The sequence below is a fragment of the Dendropsophus ebraccatus genome, chromosome 2 (assembly GCF_027789765.1).
Source record: "Dendropsophus ebraccatus isolate aDenEbr1 chromosome 2, aDenEbr1.pat, whole genome shotgun sequence".
In the NCBI taxonomy this organism is placed as follows: Eukaryota; Metazoa; Chordata; class Amphibia; order Anura; family Hylidae; genus Dendropsophus; species Dendropsophus ebraccatus.
In genome coordinates this window covers 198,877,440-198,892,604 of record NC_091455.1, presented here as the reverse complement: position 1 = coordinate 198,892,604, position 15,165 = coordinate 198,877,440, and the positions used below count along the sequence as shown (strand labels likewise).

The window sequence follows — 15,165 nt, the reverse complement described above, 5'->3', positions numbered from 1 at the left end:
ATTGCAGGAGGTGGTATGACCATTGCAGGAGGTGACAGGACCTTTGCAGGAAGTGGCAGCCCCATTGCAGGAGTTGGTATGACCATTGAAGGAGGTGGAAGCACCATTGCAGGAGTTGGTAAGACCATTGCAGGAGGTGGCAGGACCATTGCAAGAGGTGGAAGCACCATTGCAGGAGGTGGCAGCACCATTGCAGGAGGTGGAAGCACCATTGCAGGAGTTGGTAAGACCATTGCAGGAGGTTGCAGGACCATTGCAAGAGGTGGAAGCACCATTGCAGGAGGTGGCAGCACCATTGCAGGAGGTGGCAGCACCATTGCAGGAGGTGGCAGGACCATTGCAGTCCTGTTGCTATTCGCAACGCATCAGCTGAGCCGCGCCGGGACTGGGAGCCTATGCTGCTGCTGCTGCTGGCAATGGCCTCGGAAATTGGGGGTGGGGCGGCGTTTCGTGCTTGGAAATGAAATGAAGCAGAATTCGGTGCAATTGCCGTGCACTGGGCTCGTAGCTTATCTGCTCCTCCGTGCCAGCAGCAGCACTTATGAAAGTGAAACTCGATCTATCCGTGGGGCCAATGTGTGAGGAGCCACCGCCAGTGCCTGGAAGCAGGGCCGGGTGTCTGTGCTCTCCTTCAAAGGCCACACAGTTATGCAGAGAGAGAGAGAGTGAGTGGGGGATGGGAGGCTTCTCGGAGCTATAGACGGGGAAATAAGAAGTAGTCACTGGCCGAGAAGTGTGATCAACCCGTCCTGTCATTACATAAGGTGTAGTGGGCAGGATTATAGAGGGAGACGTGACCGGGGAGAACTGTCAGGAGGCAAAGAGGGAGGAACTGGGGGAAGGGAGGATAAGAGAAGAGAGGGGGTGAGAATAAACTTATAGACAAGTACCTGACTGAGATGTGTGATCCTCCCAGCTCTGTATGCAGACAGCGACTACACTGGGGTGGTACTGTCTACAAGAACACCAAGTTATACACTTCTGTATTTTTCCATCCTGTTCCTATTCGGAGGATAGGCAGCGGTATATATGACACTTTTATGCCCTGCATTGTGCCGCACTGGGGTGGCATTATATGGCAGGCTGATTCGCTGTTTTCCAGTTTTTACTGTTGTTTAATTTTACGTAGTTTTTTTTTTTTTTTAAATTAGCGGAATTATCTGCAACTGCAATAGCTGGGACATCCCTCCCCACACAGGGGTCTGCATAATTCTCCTAAAGATACTATATATCATACATATACAAGAACCAAATGGGAGCCGAGAACTGCTCTAGTTAAATGGACTTGAAATCATCGTGTTTTGTTGATACTTAAGAAATCTTTAATAGGAAACTTTAAAAGCTTTAATAGTCGCCAAGCTGTGTCTGTCTGCAGCCAGGTCGTTCATATCATTAAAAACACACATCCCATCCTTTAAGTGACCCGGGTTTAGCTGAGTATTTAATATAGGGTCCTTTTTACACAAACAGATTTATCTGACAGTTTTTTTTTTAAGCCAAAGCCAGGAACAGACTATAAAACAGGGAACAGGTCACAAACGAAAGGCTGAGATTTCGCCTCTTTTCAAACCCATTCCTGGCTTTGGCTTCAAAAATCTGTCAGATAAATCTGTCTAAAGGACCCCTAACTTAGTAGCCTTCATGTATTATATAATTGTCCCACTGCTCATCTGTAAGGAAAGTGTGCAGTGTGTTGGTGTGCTGTGTATAATTCACCACTGTCTGTTCTGTGCAAAGCAAAAACAAATATTACAACCCTTTTAGCCTCTGTATCTGTACATAATATTATCCACTCCCAGTATCTGTTATAGCTACCATGTTGGTCTATATTTTGCCATCACATTGACTAAAAAGTTGCTGTCTCCATGTGCAATAATTCACTTCTATTGGATAGGCTTTGTGTGCCCTCCTCTCCCTGTCAGAGCATGCTGGGAGTTGTAGTATTACAGCAGCTGGACACAGGTTGGGGATCATAATGTGACATCCTGACCCAGCTGGAGCTCTGTCCTTTCTTCAGTGCAGCGATGGTGTCTCCAAGGCTGTACAAACCCCACATACAGTGGCCATATGTCTAGTGTCAGTCCTTGGCTATATGGATGTGGATAGTGATAGAAACGTTGTATTCTGTATGATGTGCAAATGCTGCAATGTGCACCTTTCCTCCCAGTTCTTCCATGGCCCACACTTGCTGACCTAGTTTACATTACATTTAGGGGGAATTTATCATCTCCCCTCCCAATAATTTTTATTTTGTTACAAGAGTTGGAAGATTATTATAAAGTGTGTGGGGTGGCCCCATTCTGGATAGGAAATGAAAACCTAAAATGTGAGTTTATCATGGCTTATGGGTTTGGTTGTAATAGACTTCAGCATAATTTCCTATATGTCTCTGTATAGGTTGTGCTGATAGACCTGTATATACAATGAGGAGCACACAGTGCACTTATAGGTTCGATATCCTGTGTGCTAATGATAAAGGTGGCGATATATATTATATATTTTCCCTGGCCGATCTGGATGTAGATATATGAAGAATGAATAAATGTCCCGACATGGAGTCTCATTGCCTGTGCCTGGGGGAAGCCTCTGCGACTTCATCCTCAGCCCTCATCCTTTGTCGGTTCAGGGGACCGGGGCTTTGCCTGTGTGTTTGGATCCTCCGTGGCTTCTTATGCCCGATGTGTAATCGATGTAATCGATGTATAAGCAGCTTTAACTTGGCGGGACACAGAGCAGAATAGGAAGTCAGAGCAGCACAATTGGTCACGGTGCGCAGGCGCAAGATGGCTGCTGCAGACTCACAACCTGCACACAATACACACACACACGGCTTTGTGCTGCCAAATGACGGCAGATCCGCGGTCTCCTCCGGTCGCTGCTTTTCCCCTCCATGCAGACGGGACACTTCTCTATAGCAATAAATGTCGCACACCACACGACAGTATCGTCCCCAGGCGGCTTCCATATAACAATGAGAGAGGAGAGAAGACCGGTGCTTATGGCACACACATCCTATACATACCGATCAGACACATGTCGTGATAGGAAGCATGTCGGTGCCGGCATCAGCGCCTATTGTGTCATCAATGACATTCACCTTTGCTGGATGAAGGAGACGGGGATAGGAGCAGCAGGAGGCGTCTAGGTGTTGTGTCTCTTCCCATCCAAATATTGATTTGCAATTTTGCCTATTGCTGGGAGGATACTAGACTGATGGAGCAGGCATGCAGCGGGGGTGCTGTGCACAATGCTAAGGAATACAGCTGCAATAGGAAGCAGGCACTGCGAGCACAGGGATAGAAGTCTCCTGGATGCCGGCTGTCAGCTTTGTATCATTGTGAGCAGGGAGAGGCTAAGCAGCTCTCAGTAATGGAGAGGAAATCCGCCTGTAGTACATAAGGTATACAGCAGCAGCAAGTGCTCAGTATACAGGCGGAAACAGGAAGCACTCCTCGCTGTAAACAGTTCTAGGGACTGACTGGTCCCGATCTCCGAGCCTGATCGATCCTATATACAGGAGCTGCAGGGCAATAGGCTCATTATCATATAGTTCTGTATTGGGATCTCTATGGCTGGAGTATAAGGAGGCAACACAAAGGAGAGAAGAGACTGGGAGTAGATCCGATCCTTCACTTTACCTGTACATTGGTCATAGGTCAGTCCTCCAAGTGTGTAGTACATTCATCTCTCTCCTATAGTATTCAGTCGGGATCTTTTGACATTAATGTATTTCTCTATTATGCGCAGTATATGTATGAGGCGAGGATGCGATACTAGGTCACTGTTCACACTCTTCTATAGAATAGTGTACCTCAAACAGCGACACTGAACTCGCCTTTAAACCAAACTCCTCTAGAAAACTGCAAGTCAAATATATTCAGTTTTTCCACCTGCTTATGTCGCGCCATCTGTCCACCACCCAGCTATCTAGACCATTGTTCTCCAACCTGTGGCAGGACTACAATCCCCAGCTGTCAGGGAATGCTGGGTGTTGGAGAGCCAGAGGTTGGGGTACACTGTACGAGATCTGTAGTCACAGCTCCACCTCTGTATGCGGAAGGTCTGGTGCAAGACATCCATCTGGCGTCAGTAGTCCGGCAGGGAAGAGCTGCATCCCAAGCTTCTCCATCAATACTGATTCTATAAATGACAGGAGGAGCGCAGGATCACAGCTTGTGTGTAGTATACATATATCCCTCTGTGCAGTAGCAAAGCACCGGAGGGAAACGCATCTCTGAACTGATCCCATTGTTTTCAATTGGACAGTTCGGATGATGCGTTCTCACATTAATGCCGCCGGACCGTCGGATTGACCGCACGTCAGAACGCAGCTTGCAGCGTTTTTTTTACGTGCGGTCAGCTCCCTCATCCGGCAGCGAATCCATTAAAGTCTATGGATCGCCGGAGGCATGCCGTGTACAAACCCATGCAGTATGCATCCTCCGGCGATCCACACAGAGCTATCCCTGTCCCTGCCCCCCATTACCCTTGTGACCCTGGCCCTGCAACAGTGTTGCCCCCCAGCTCCTCTATACAGGGGCAGAACCATTTAGGACAGGGGTATGAAACCTTGCCTCTCCAGAGGTTGCAAAATTTACAACTCTCATCATGTCTGGGATATCCAGGCATGATGGGAGATATAATTTTGCAACAGCTGGAGAGGCAAGGTTTCATACCCCTGCTACAGGAGATGTCCCTATGTCCCGCTGCTCACAGTAGAGGACTCCCACATAAAGGTTGTAAACCATATTATATCTCCCTGTGTATTGGAAAAAAACTGATGACAACTAGAATAAACTTATGGCAACTGATGTTTGTGTGAAAAATGGCATCAAGATTGCTGGTGAGATCATAGCTTCCACCGACTGGATGTGACTTATTTCATGAATGACAACTACACAGCTAGTGTATACAGTATAGCAGCTCTGCAACACAAAACAGGGACAGAAAGAGAAAATATAAACCGACAGGTTATATGCAAAAGTAATGATTTAATGACTATAAGCAAGACAAAGCAATAGATTTGTGCTTCTTCTGCAGACTGGAGACAATGAAAGGATCCACCACGTGGGTTGTTTTTTTTTTTTTTTTTTTGTGTGTGTGTGTTTTTTTTCCACAACAAACATTAAACATTTGTAAAAGAATAAACGTGAACAGGCAAAATAAAAACAAAGGTCAAATGGCTGAGTGTGGGGAAAGGGGCAGCAATTCCTGCTCTCTTCTTGCCCTTTCCAAGTACACAGATACTTGTTCCAGCTTCATGCATGGGGCAGATGGACATCGGGAACATCACCATTGTCCCCACCAATAAAATAAATGCAGTACCATTAATGCATGGCTTTAGAGGCAGAAATAATTCCTCTTTGCTTTCCACCAGCATACCCCAACCTGTGGCTAAACTAACTCCCAGCATGACATGCATGATGGTAGTAGTAGTAGTAGTAGTTTTACAACAGCTGGAGAGCCACAGGTTGGGGAAGTCTTTACAGGGACTTTATGTCCTGTGCTATAGGCACCGGGATAACTAATGTTTTCACAATCATTTCTGAGTGCATGAAACACAAAATCTTCATTTATAGTATTTATAAATATATCATACAATACTGTCTTCCTGTTATGTCATATATACCAATATGGCATTTTACAACCAGCATAATGCCAACTGATTCTTACAAAAGCGAATCACTTAAACAAGTCAGTAAAATAAACGGCAGTACCCGCTTTTTTAGACAAAAAGATCTGTGTAAAAAAAAAATGTAAGTTTGTCTAATGTTTTGATCGATTCTGTGCAGGAACAGATGGGACACTTTGATGCCAGATGAATGAATAAAAGTAAAGCCTCTCATTCTGGTAGCAAACAGGTCTTTACAGTAATGCCAAAATAGAGACCTGGGAACCATGAAAGCTAAGGACATTATTCTTCACTATTCACAGTGAAATGGCTACATAAAAAGGAGTCTATGTAGTTTCCTTTGGGTAGGATGATAAAGCACTTGGATTGGAGGAGATGACAGTGCGCTCTAAAATAGTCCACAAAACACCATTAAAACAAGATAGATTGTGGTTTGTCCAAAGAGAAGAATATATCCAAGGTCACACCAATTCCAAGAAGATGGACACAAGGCTGGAGCCGTCCTTTCCATACATCCAAAGGGGTATAATAATCCTCAGAACCAAAGGAGCTTAATCCAGACTAGTCCAATGCAGAACCGACCTCCCATGAGTCCAATAGCCACATATATATATATCCCATACGGTCATATGCATTCCCAGATCAATAGTTATATCCATCCACATTGCGTTTTTTTCCAGCAAATCTCCATTTACTTCCATACTGTATATCCGGTTATAGAATATGAGCAATTCACACTGTCAGTCTTTACCTCCAACAAATTTCCAGGTAGAAAAACAAAAGAAATCACTGCCAACTCTGGCAAATGCCATTTTGGAGTTTTCAACTACAAATGAAGCAATTTTGGACATAGTCACATGTATTAGCATCTACAAAGCTTGTAATGGCATGAAGAGGTTCAGAGATCAGGGTGCTTGTCTCTTTTGGTAACTTCAGTCCTCTGTTCATCCAGAAGAAGTAGCCACTGATCCATTCAGTGACATTTTCCGTGCCCGATTGGCGAAAGGATTCTGGTGGTTGTTGCTAGGAGTGGAGCTGGCCCCATTCATGGTGGTGGAGATGTGAGGGAACTGTGGATGTGGGGACTGGATCGGGGTGTTGGGGCTTGGCAAGCAGGAGGAGGTGGAGGGGACCCCACCTGCTGGACTTCTTGCTTTGTCACTACCAGAGTCACTTTCCAGGTCTCCACTCATGTTATTCACTCTGTCAGTAGGGTGGCTGATTTTCATTCTCTTACAGGTGGGTCTTACTCTGTACTTTAAAGGAAGTGGCCCATTCTGTGGAGAGAAAACAGGAATCAGCACGGTCCATTGATATTTACAGGCCCACCTGAAAGAAGAGCAGCGTTTTATCAGATGCTTACCCGTCTCCAAGTGTATATATAAGCGATGTCCATTAAGGTGTAATAGTCTTTTAAGGGTTCCTCTTCATACATGACATCGATCTAAGAGAAACAGAGAATACTAATAAATGATCACTTTCTTTACCTTTTGTGTATTGGTGAAAGAATTTACCAATCTCGGCTGATTATAAAGCAGATTAGATAGCAAGGACTGTGTCATGGTGTAAAGCAAAGGGGGTCATTACCTGAAAGGTACTGGGTATATCCATTTTGCTTCTAAGAAACTTCCGTAGATGCATCACTGTCATGGCTGCCGGACATCGCAGGTACCTCTTATCGTTAGTCTGGGAGGAGAAAGTATAGATGAGGAATAGGCATAGGGATTCATCCACATATCACCAGCATTTGTTTCACCCCTCCCCTCCCTACTCATTTACGACCTAATTATTGTATTGTCTCCAGGAATGTATTTTCCATTGTTCCCTAACCTGTGGCCAAACTACAACTCCCACCATGTCCGGGCAGGCCGAAGGCTGAGAAAGACAGACACATATACACTTAAGAACATTACCTCTTCCTTTGATTTCTCCTTTTCCCGACTTCCTTTACGGTCGATCCTATAAAAAGACACAGGATGATGATGTTCTATGACAGGGTGTATGTGAAACCTTTTGAAGTGATTTGAGTCTTTCCAGTGGACCTACCTGTTCTGATCGAAGAACTCAATGGATAAACTGATAATCTCATCGTCTGTGATGATTCTCTTGTCCTCATCTGCAACCTCTCCCCTGTCTTCATTAGAACCATTTGTCACTACAGGGGAAATTATATATATATATATGTAGCTAAAAGCATTGCTTGGAGGGTAAAGCAGAAACAGATTGAAAGACGACAAAAGTCCATCAGGTTCAACCTAGAGAAACCCTACTGTGTTGATCCAGAAGCAATAACTGTGCAACTAGACAGCTACTGAGAAGAAAACAGGCTCCAAACATGAAACCGATATGAAACTAGTACAGAACAGAAATAAGCATTTAAGAGACTTCATGGATGAATAGAAATCATGGGTGGATTCTTACCATCTGCAGAAGGATGATCTGCATAAAAGTCTCTTCTTCGTTTCATTTCATCTGCAAGAGACACAGGTGTTTAGGGCTTGTCAGTGTGTTTTGCATAGTTATTACATAAGCACCTAGATTGTACCTTGGTGACCTTCCTACTGTTTGCATTTTTTTGTCTTTTGTTTTACAAAATGAAAAGCATTGTATAAGAATAATCAATACTTTATACGTACTCTTAAAAAGTCCTGGCACCAGCTTGTACACGATATCTTGAAGGGTTTTGTCGGCCCTGGAAAAGGGAAAACTTTCTAAATATCTGGACACAGGACATGCCACTTCTTTACAGAAGGACTTTGACCATCCCTGGATAAAGGTTTGCACATAATGTCCCTACCACTCACGCAGTTCAATGCAATGCAAGGTAGACAATGGACTCAAGTACTATAACCTACCTTATATTCAGTAAGGGTCTGGTCTTGTGCACTTGGACATCACAGATAGGACAATATTTGCTTGTTTCCAGATAACGCACGATGCACGTTTTACAGACTGTGGGCAATAAAATGAGAAAAAAAGAGCTTTTTTTTTATATATGAACCGAAAAAATACAAGAAAGTCACTGCAGGATTAGCACTTGCAATGTAGATGATTTGTCTATATAAAACCAAGAGTCAAATCCTAGATAGTCTATTACTTTTTCAGGCAACAAGTCCACATTAACCAGAAGTCTGTTAGGAGATGGCGCTTACGCGTTTGGAACAAAGAATTAAACTCGTTTGCACATTTATTCCAGGAAATGATAATTTACCGCAAATATGAGCAGGGTAGCTACTTACAGGAATGAAGACACTCAATGATAGTTGTGGCATCTATGAAGTATCCACCACAGAGGACACACATCAGGTGAGGGTTGAGCTCGGTAATTTTAATCCTGGTTGTCCGATGCATGGTGACAGAAGAAGACGGCCAATCTCCCTGCAAGGAACACAGTCGATAAGTCACAGATGGCAAATCCAGCCAGTATCTAAACCACTGGTGGATCAGTGAGTGAGACTGCTTTAGGAAAGCTAGGTGTCATGATGGACTACGATGGCTGTGACTGGAGGAGAGGAGGAGTATTTAAAAAAACGCAGTGAATGAGCATAAATCATAGAAAAAAACTGCATAAATCCACAAAGATACAAGTGCAAAATCCGACAGAACAAACTAGACAGCCTGTCTGACAATGATGGGTGAGCGACAGGTCTCCATCTATGCACGATGCGATCTATTAGCAAGCGGGGAACAAGATGATGGTTCACCACAGAAGCAGATTATATATATATATATATATATATATATATATATATATATATATATATATATATATATATATATATATACTTAAAGGAACTCTCCACCATGGAAGAAGCAGGAATCTGGGGCTGCCAACCAGGAAGACAGACTATTTTATTGATGAAAGAAGCACATTGCCGTGCGCTGGTGCCCAAGCTGCAATCCTCCCGTTACTATAGCAACCTACACTTACACTTGGCATCCTGCCACCGCCTGGAGATGGGGAGGAGACCCAGCAGTGGAGTTACACGAGGTGCTGGGGGAGCAACTAACCTGAAGGGGCTATGGGTACCATAACTCCTAGGCACCCGGTCAGCTGTAGACAGGGCATGGATACTATATACATACTGGGTTTACATTGCCAATGGCTTTACCGTAGAGACTTGTGGACTTATAGATCCACGTGTGCAATATACTAGTGATCAGAAATCACAAGAACCAATTGTACACAAGTGTCCTAAATCGATAGTCTGGTCAGGAAGGGTAACTTGATTATCATTTGAGAACCCGGACCTATAGAATCGAATGTGCTTGGAAACAACATGCAGAGGAAGAGCCAGTGTATACCCAGAGAATAAGCACTGGCTGATCCGGGGCTCCTACAGCAAACAGGGCTTCCCCTTCTAGGAACATACGGAGAATCTAGAAAAACAAATACAGTGCAGCGATCTCAAGTGCAAGAGGCGGGGGAGGTGAACACAAGAGGGGAAGGAGGAGGAAGGAGAGCTGGACAGGAGGAAAAGAGAGAGGGAGAGAGCAGAGAAACCGAGAGGCGCCCAGCGCAGAACAGGGAAGAGACAAAGAGCTGAGAGGGAGGGAAGGAAGGCGAGAAATCCCACCAAGTGCCGGGGTCACACACAAGCCTCCACCCTGAGCATAGCCGGGGCTGGACGGATGGGCTCCTACTCAGCCCTATGGGCACAACTGCCAACATCCAGCTTGTTCATGAAATCTGCGCATTGTCCATATTCCAATGATACATCACTGAAAAAGTTGCGACTAGTATATCCATACCCTATAAATAACCGATAATTGCTCAGTGCCCAGTCACACTGAAAACAAGGACCGTCCACTGTAAACTCCGGGTGGGGGCGGGGGGAGCAGCAAATTTACTTCTGATCGAATGTATTGACAGGCAGCACAAGCGCAGGGAGTCGGGCTGTGGTTATTGATAGCCCAACAGAAGTAGGGAACATTCATAATGCTGCAATAACACCTAAGTGGTCACTTATAGAATGCAGGGCTGCTTCCGTCAATTTGGATGGTGCTTGGGGAGAAGACGTCCGACATATATAAAAAGGACGCTAAAACCTATGCAAAGTGTGAACAAGAACAGTACTATGCAAAGTCTTGGAGAAATTCAAAGAATCAAAGCAACACACGACTTCCTCGCACCTTTATGACAGCAATTCTACCCAAGTCACCTGTGCAATATGTGAGCACATGTACACACACACACACACACACACACACAGACACACACACACACACACACACACACCATTACTGGAGGACTGTGTCAGCCTGATGATGAAGTGTCACAGCCCTTTATAACCTTCTCATGGAAATGAAGAAGGAAGGAACGTGTCCAATTTTCGGCAGCTCTATAGGTAACAAGTATGTGTTCAGTCAATAGAAGGATGCCTTGTCACATCACTTCTTCCACTTTAAATATGAACATATACATATAACCGCAAATTGGACATATGTTGGGATGGCGACCAGTTAATTCTGCAGAAGACAAACAGCAGCCACCAAACCTATTCAGTCAGGGGCAACTTTTCCTCTTTTCTGCAAGACTGCAATTATTTCACCCACAGCCAATGTAGGATCAGACAAAATCCTAAAACTCCTAGAACCTTACATCATACACAGTCAAGACACTACAAGTAATCCAAGCTCCTCTTGTAAATGGCAACTCCAGACACTCATCTGCTATTAATGCGACTCTGCAGGTTATGAACGTTCAGACTTTAGTAGATCCAGACAGTTTGATAATATATATATCATATAGTATTTATCTGTATCACACATCGACACATGACATCTCCATCAAGTGTCAGGTTTAACCTCCAGATGAGTATACACGCAATACAGAAACTAAAGCAGCAGCAATGAATATGAATATATATATATATATATATATATTCTCCCAGGATCCACCCAGGCACTGATATATACAGAAATTAATGGTGTTAGGGGCCTGCTTATTATAGGCTCAAAAAAAGTAGTGATATTCTACAGTAACCTGTTGAAAATCCAAAGTGATAAAGTGCAGGAAGGTGTGCAGCCTATATCCTAAAGCCAATACAGCTGCTGCCACCCAAGGCTGGAAATGGCTAGACAAGTTTACTATCCCAGGGTCTATATACACTTAAGCCAATATATAATACTCTCTGATCATAAATCTACAGCCAGCATGGGTTGTAACCATTCATTTCCAATGGTAGATAAGTCCAAGCCAAAGCATGAACAGACCCCAGCAACACCCGACAAATGCGCTTGATACCATGCAGAAACTGTATTATATAACCTCATAGAGAGTGAAGAACTCCAGCACTTCTGTCACTTGGGTTGTTACTTTCTGGACCAAGATACAAGGTGAATTCTGCATTTCGGATTTTAGTTCAGCCCAGAAAATATGACTTGTACAGTTTTTCTATGGCGAGTTAGAGAGAAATCCAGTATTATAGGGAAGGCCAGCAAAGCTTCCCTGCCAAAGCATGGACAGCACATAACAACTGTATACACAACAATATATCGCCATATCATCTCATAGTAGTGATTGCCATACATAGACACACATAGAAAATGCAAATCTATACATACATTCAATAACCAGAGCACATGACAAGCTGAGAGCATACTGACTGCCATTGCAACCTGTTCTCACCAATGGTGCCTGCTTCTCCTCTCCTCCAGCCATGTCCAGATGAGAGCACAGTCAGGGTGGACAGGACCTCCTAGGCTGGGGGAATGGGGTGCAGGGTGAGAGGTATGACATGAATTATAAGGGGTGGGGGCATGCTGACATGGGGTAGGAGGAGAGGGGGCATGTCTATGTACAGAGGTTAGGAGAGAGAACACCACGACTCAGATTGGGCAGCACATGAGCAATCAGAAGATGGCACCTCTGCTCTCACGTGTTCCCCTCTGCCCACCCCCACCCCCCAAACACCCTCTGCTCCCCCAACTACCTGTGTATACCCCCTTTACCGAATTCCAACGTTCGCACCCCACCCCCATCACTCCCCCTCCTCTTTATTTACGTATAACCAGACAAACACCCACTCTCCCCCCGCCACCAGCCCAGATACCAACCCCCCACCGAGGAGGGCGCCCAGCGCGCCCCGTGCACCTACCGTGAGCTTCTCTTCGGGGAGGCTGCTGTAGCTGGGGGGTCCGGGGACAATGCGGTGTCCGGGGGGGCGCTCAGCGGATGAGCAGCAGCCCAGGGGCGGCCATCTTGAGCTGATCTGCAGACGCTGTCAGTGCAGGGACTGCGTTCATCCCCCCCCCACTTCTCCAGCCAAAGCCAAACCGAGGGTGGGAGGTCCCCCGATACCTCTCCGGCTTCCTGTGCTGTGCAGCCGTGCAACCTTGCAGGAGCTGCCGCCTCTTGTCGCCGGATCCGGGCAGATTACACCATGTTGAGCGCTTTGTCCTGGCCGCCTGCCTGTGTGCACGGTGCTCCCTCTTCTCCCGGTGCACAGCCTGGCCCTGCAGCTATTCTTCCTCCCCCAGCACGGAGCCCCGACCTCACAGCGCCGCTCTCCCGACACTCTCTCTCTCTCCCTGACTGCCCGGACTCTCCGCTCGCTGGAGCCTCACACTGCAAACTGACACCGTCCCCAAAATGGCTCAGAGTCCGCCCGCCCCGCAACGTCACGTGGTCTCATTCCTTAAGGGCGGCCTGGGAATTGGTGTACACACTGTGCACACTCACATCATCTACACACTCACTGCTGTGTGCACACTCCATCACACGCGCACTGTATGTATGTATGCACTGCCATGGGCACACTCATACTCCTCAGCATGCACACACTGCACTCTGTACACACACACACACACACGTTTTCATTTCGCATTACGGGTTAACTAAAGGAGAGTTTGTTCCTATGATCTACTAATCTATCTATATCATATCTATCTATCTATCTATCTATCTATATCCTATCTATCTATCTATCTATCTATCTATCTATCTATCTATCTATATCCTATCTATCTATCTATCTATCCATCTACAGTATATCCTACAGATCTATTACATGTCTATCTACAGTATAAGCTATCTATCTATCTATCAATCAATCAATCAATCATCTATCTCCTATCTATAGTATATCCTATGGATCTATCTCATATCCATCTACAGTATATCCTTTCTATAGATATCCTTTATCTATCTCATATCTGTGTCTATCTTCATTATCTATCTATCTCCTATCTATCTATCTATCTATCTATCTATCTATCTATCTATCTATCTATCTCCTATCTATCTATCTATCTTTTATCTATCTATCTATCTATCTATCTATCTCCTATCTATCTATCTCCTATCTATCTATCTATCTATCTATCTATCTATCTCCTATCTATCTATCTATCTATCTATCTATCTATCTATCTATCTATCTTTTATCTGTTATGTTTTAGCTATAACCATAAATGATTATTAAGAAACAATGTACATCACGTAAAATGAGAAATCGGTCGTGTATGACTCCAAGCTCCCGAGTGGAAAGTATAAGGGCTGGGGAGGATATTGGAGGGATTCCTAGTGGGTGGCGGTGACGATTATAGCCGAGTGGATTTATTCGATTTCACTACACAAAAGAGACAGATCTATATACCAGAGAGACGTCACAAGTCTGGGGATACGGGGAAAGAAGGAGATCTACATATACAGAGAGAACAGAGCTGGCTTTGTTTAGTGCTGGGGGCAGCCATGTCGCGATAATATAATAGGCGCACACGCATGCAGTCACGACACAGCAGAGGCAATGCAGCCATGTGCAGTGTATATAGCTATATAGACGGAGGAGACATATATCCAGCGAGGTCTCCACTATGACATCCTGGAGGGGGAATACTGGGCACAACGACATAACCAATGGGTATTCACAATACAGGCGTGTGTACATACAGCGGTACCGGAGGCGGGGAAGGATAGACTGCGCTGATTAATCGGCGGTATTAGCGATTACTATACGGGAATTACCGACAGCGCTGTAGTCACAGTGCGATTACCGGACACCGACAGAGAGATCTAACCAGATATATACGCGTATTCGCCGGTGGATGTATACCTACAATGCTAGAGATAGAAGGAGAGTGTACACATAGCGATATGCCCACAGTATATTACAAATATACATCCATATCGATACACATTCACCCATATTCACCTCCCCTGGTTAAACTAATGGACATATGTTTTTTTTTATTTATTTATTTATGCCCTATCTACTTATCCATATAGATATGATTTTAGTGTACTGACTAAAGTAATAAAACATATACCCGGCGTATAGATACTGTATATGCTGTACTAGATACCTACAGTGTATTAGGAAGAATAGTAATAGTGGATATACATTACAGCATAACCAGACACATACAAATACACACAGGTTTATAGCACTGGAATAGCAGATATTACTATCGTGAACCAAGGTACAAGCAATGTCTACTAATAGGGGACCTAACTGTATACATTTTATACAGTCCCCTCTATAATAGTGCAAGGACTATATGTATTCATATAGAACTGCACGGTGTATGTA

At 44.6% G+C, this 15,165-nt stretch overlaps 1 protein-coding gene and 1 long non-coding RNA gene across 4 annotated transcripts in view; one reads left to right on the top strand and one right to left on the bottom strand.

The window, feature by feature from the left end:
- The window catches only part of LOC138783838 (uncharacterized), a 161,546-nt gene that overhangs the window by 14,536 nt on the left and 131,845 nt on the right, over nt 1-15,165 (top strand). The gene's annotated exons all lie outside the window — the stretch shown is intronic.
- Nucleotides 4,972-13,219, bottom strand: BMI1 (BMI1 proto-oncogene, polycomb ring finger). The gene is made up of 10 exons (XM_069959054.1): nt 12,733-13,219; nt 8,872-9,010; nt 8,488-8,584; nt 8,269-8,324; nt 8,054-8,104; nt 7,679-7,787; nt 7,546-7,591; nt 7,220-7,318; nt 6,996-7,076; nt 4,972-6,909 (listed from the first exon to the last, which is right to left on the bottom strand). The coding sequence occupies exons 2-10, from the start codon at nt 8,981-8,983 to the stop codon at nt 6,577-6,579; spliced, it is 984 nt and encodes a 327-aa protein (XP_069815155.1). The 5' UTR covers nt 8,984-9,010; nt 12,733-13,219; the 3' UTR covers nt 4,972-6,576.

What these genes read in the sequence shown, in the direction of transcription:
- BMI1 (XM_069959054.1), bottom strand. Translation starts at nt 8,983, where the DNA reads ATGCATCGGACAACCAGGATTAAAATTACCGAGCTCAACCCTCACCTG. An exon ending in AGATCATCCTTCTGCAGATG is followed by an intron (nt 7,788 to 8,053) that starts GTAAGAATCCAC and finishes TTTCCCCTGTAG; the next exon opens with TGACAAATGGTTCTAATGAA. An exon ending in ATATACCCAGTACCTTTCAG is followed by an intron (nt 7,077 to 7,219) that starts GTAATGACCCCC and finishes TGTTTCTCTTAG; the next exon opens with ATCGATGTCATGTATGAAGA.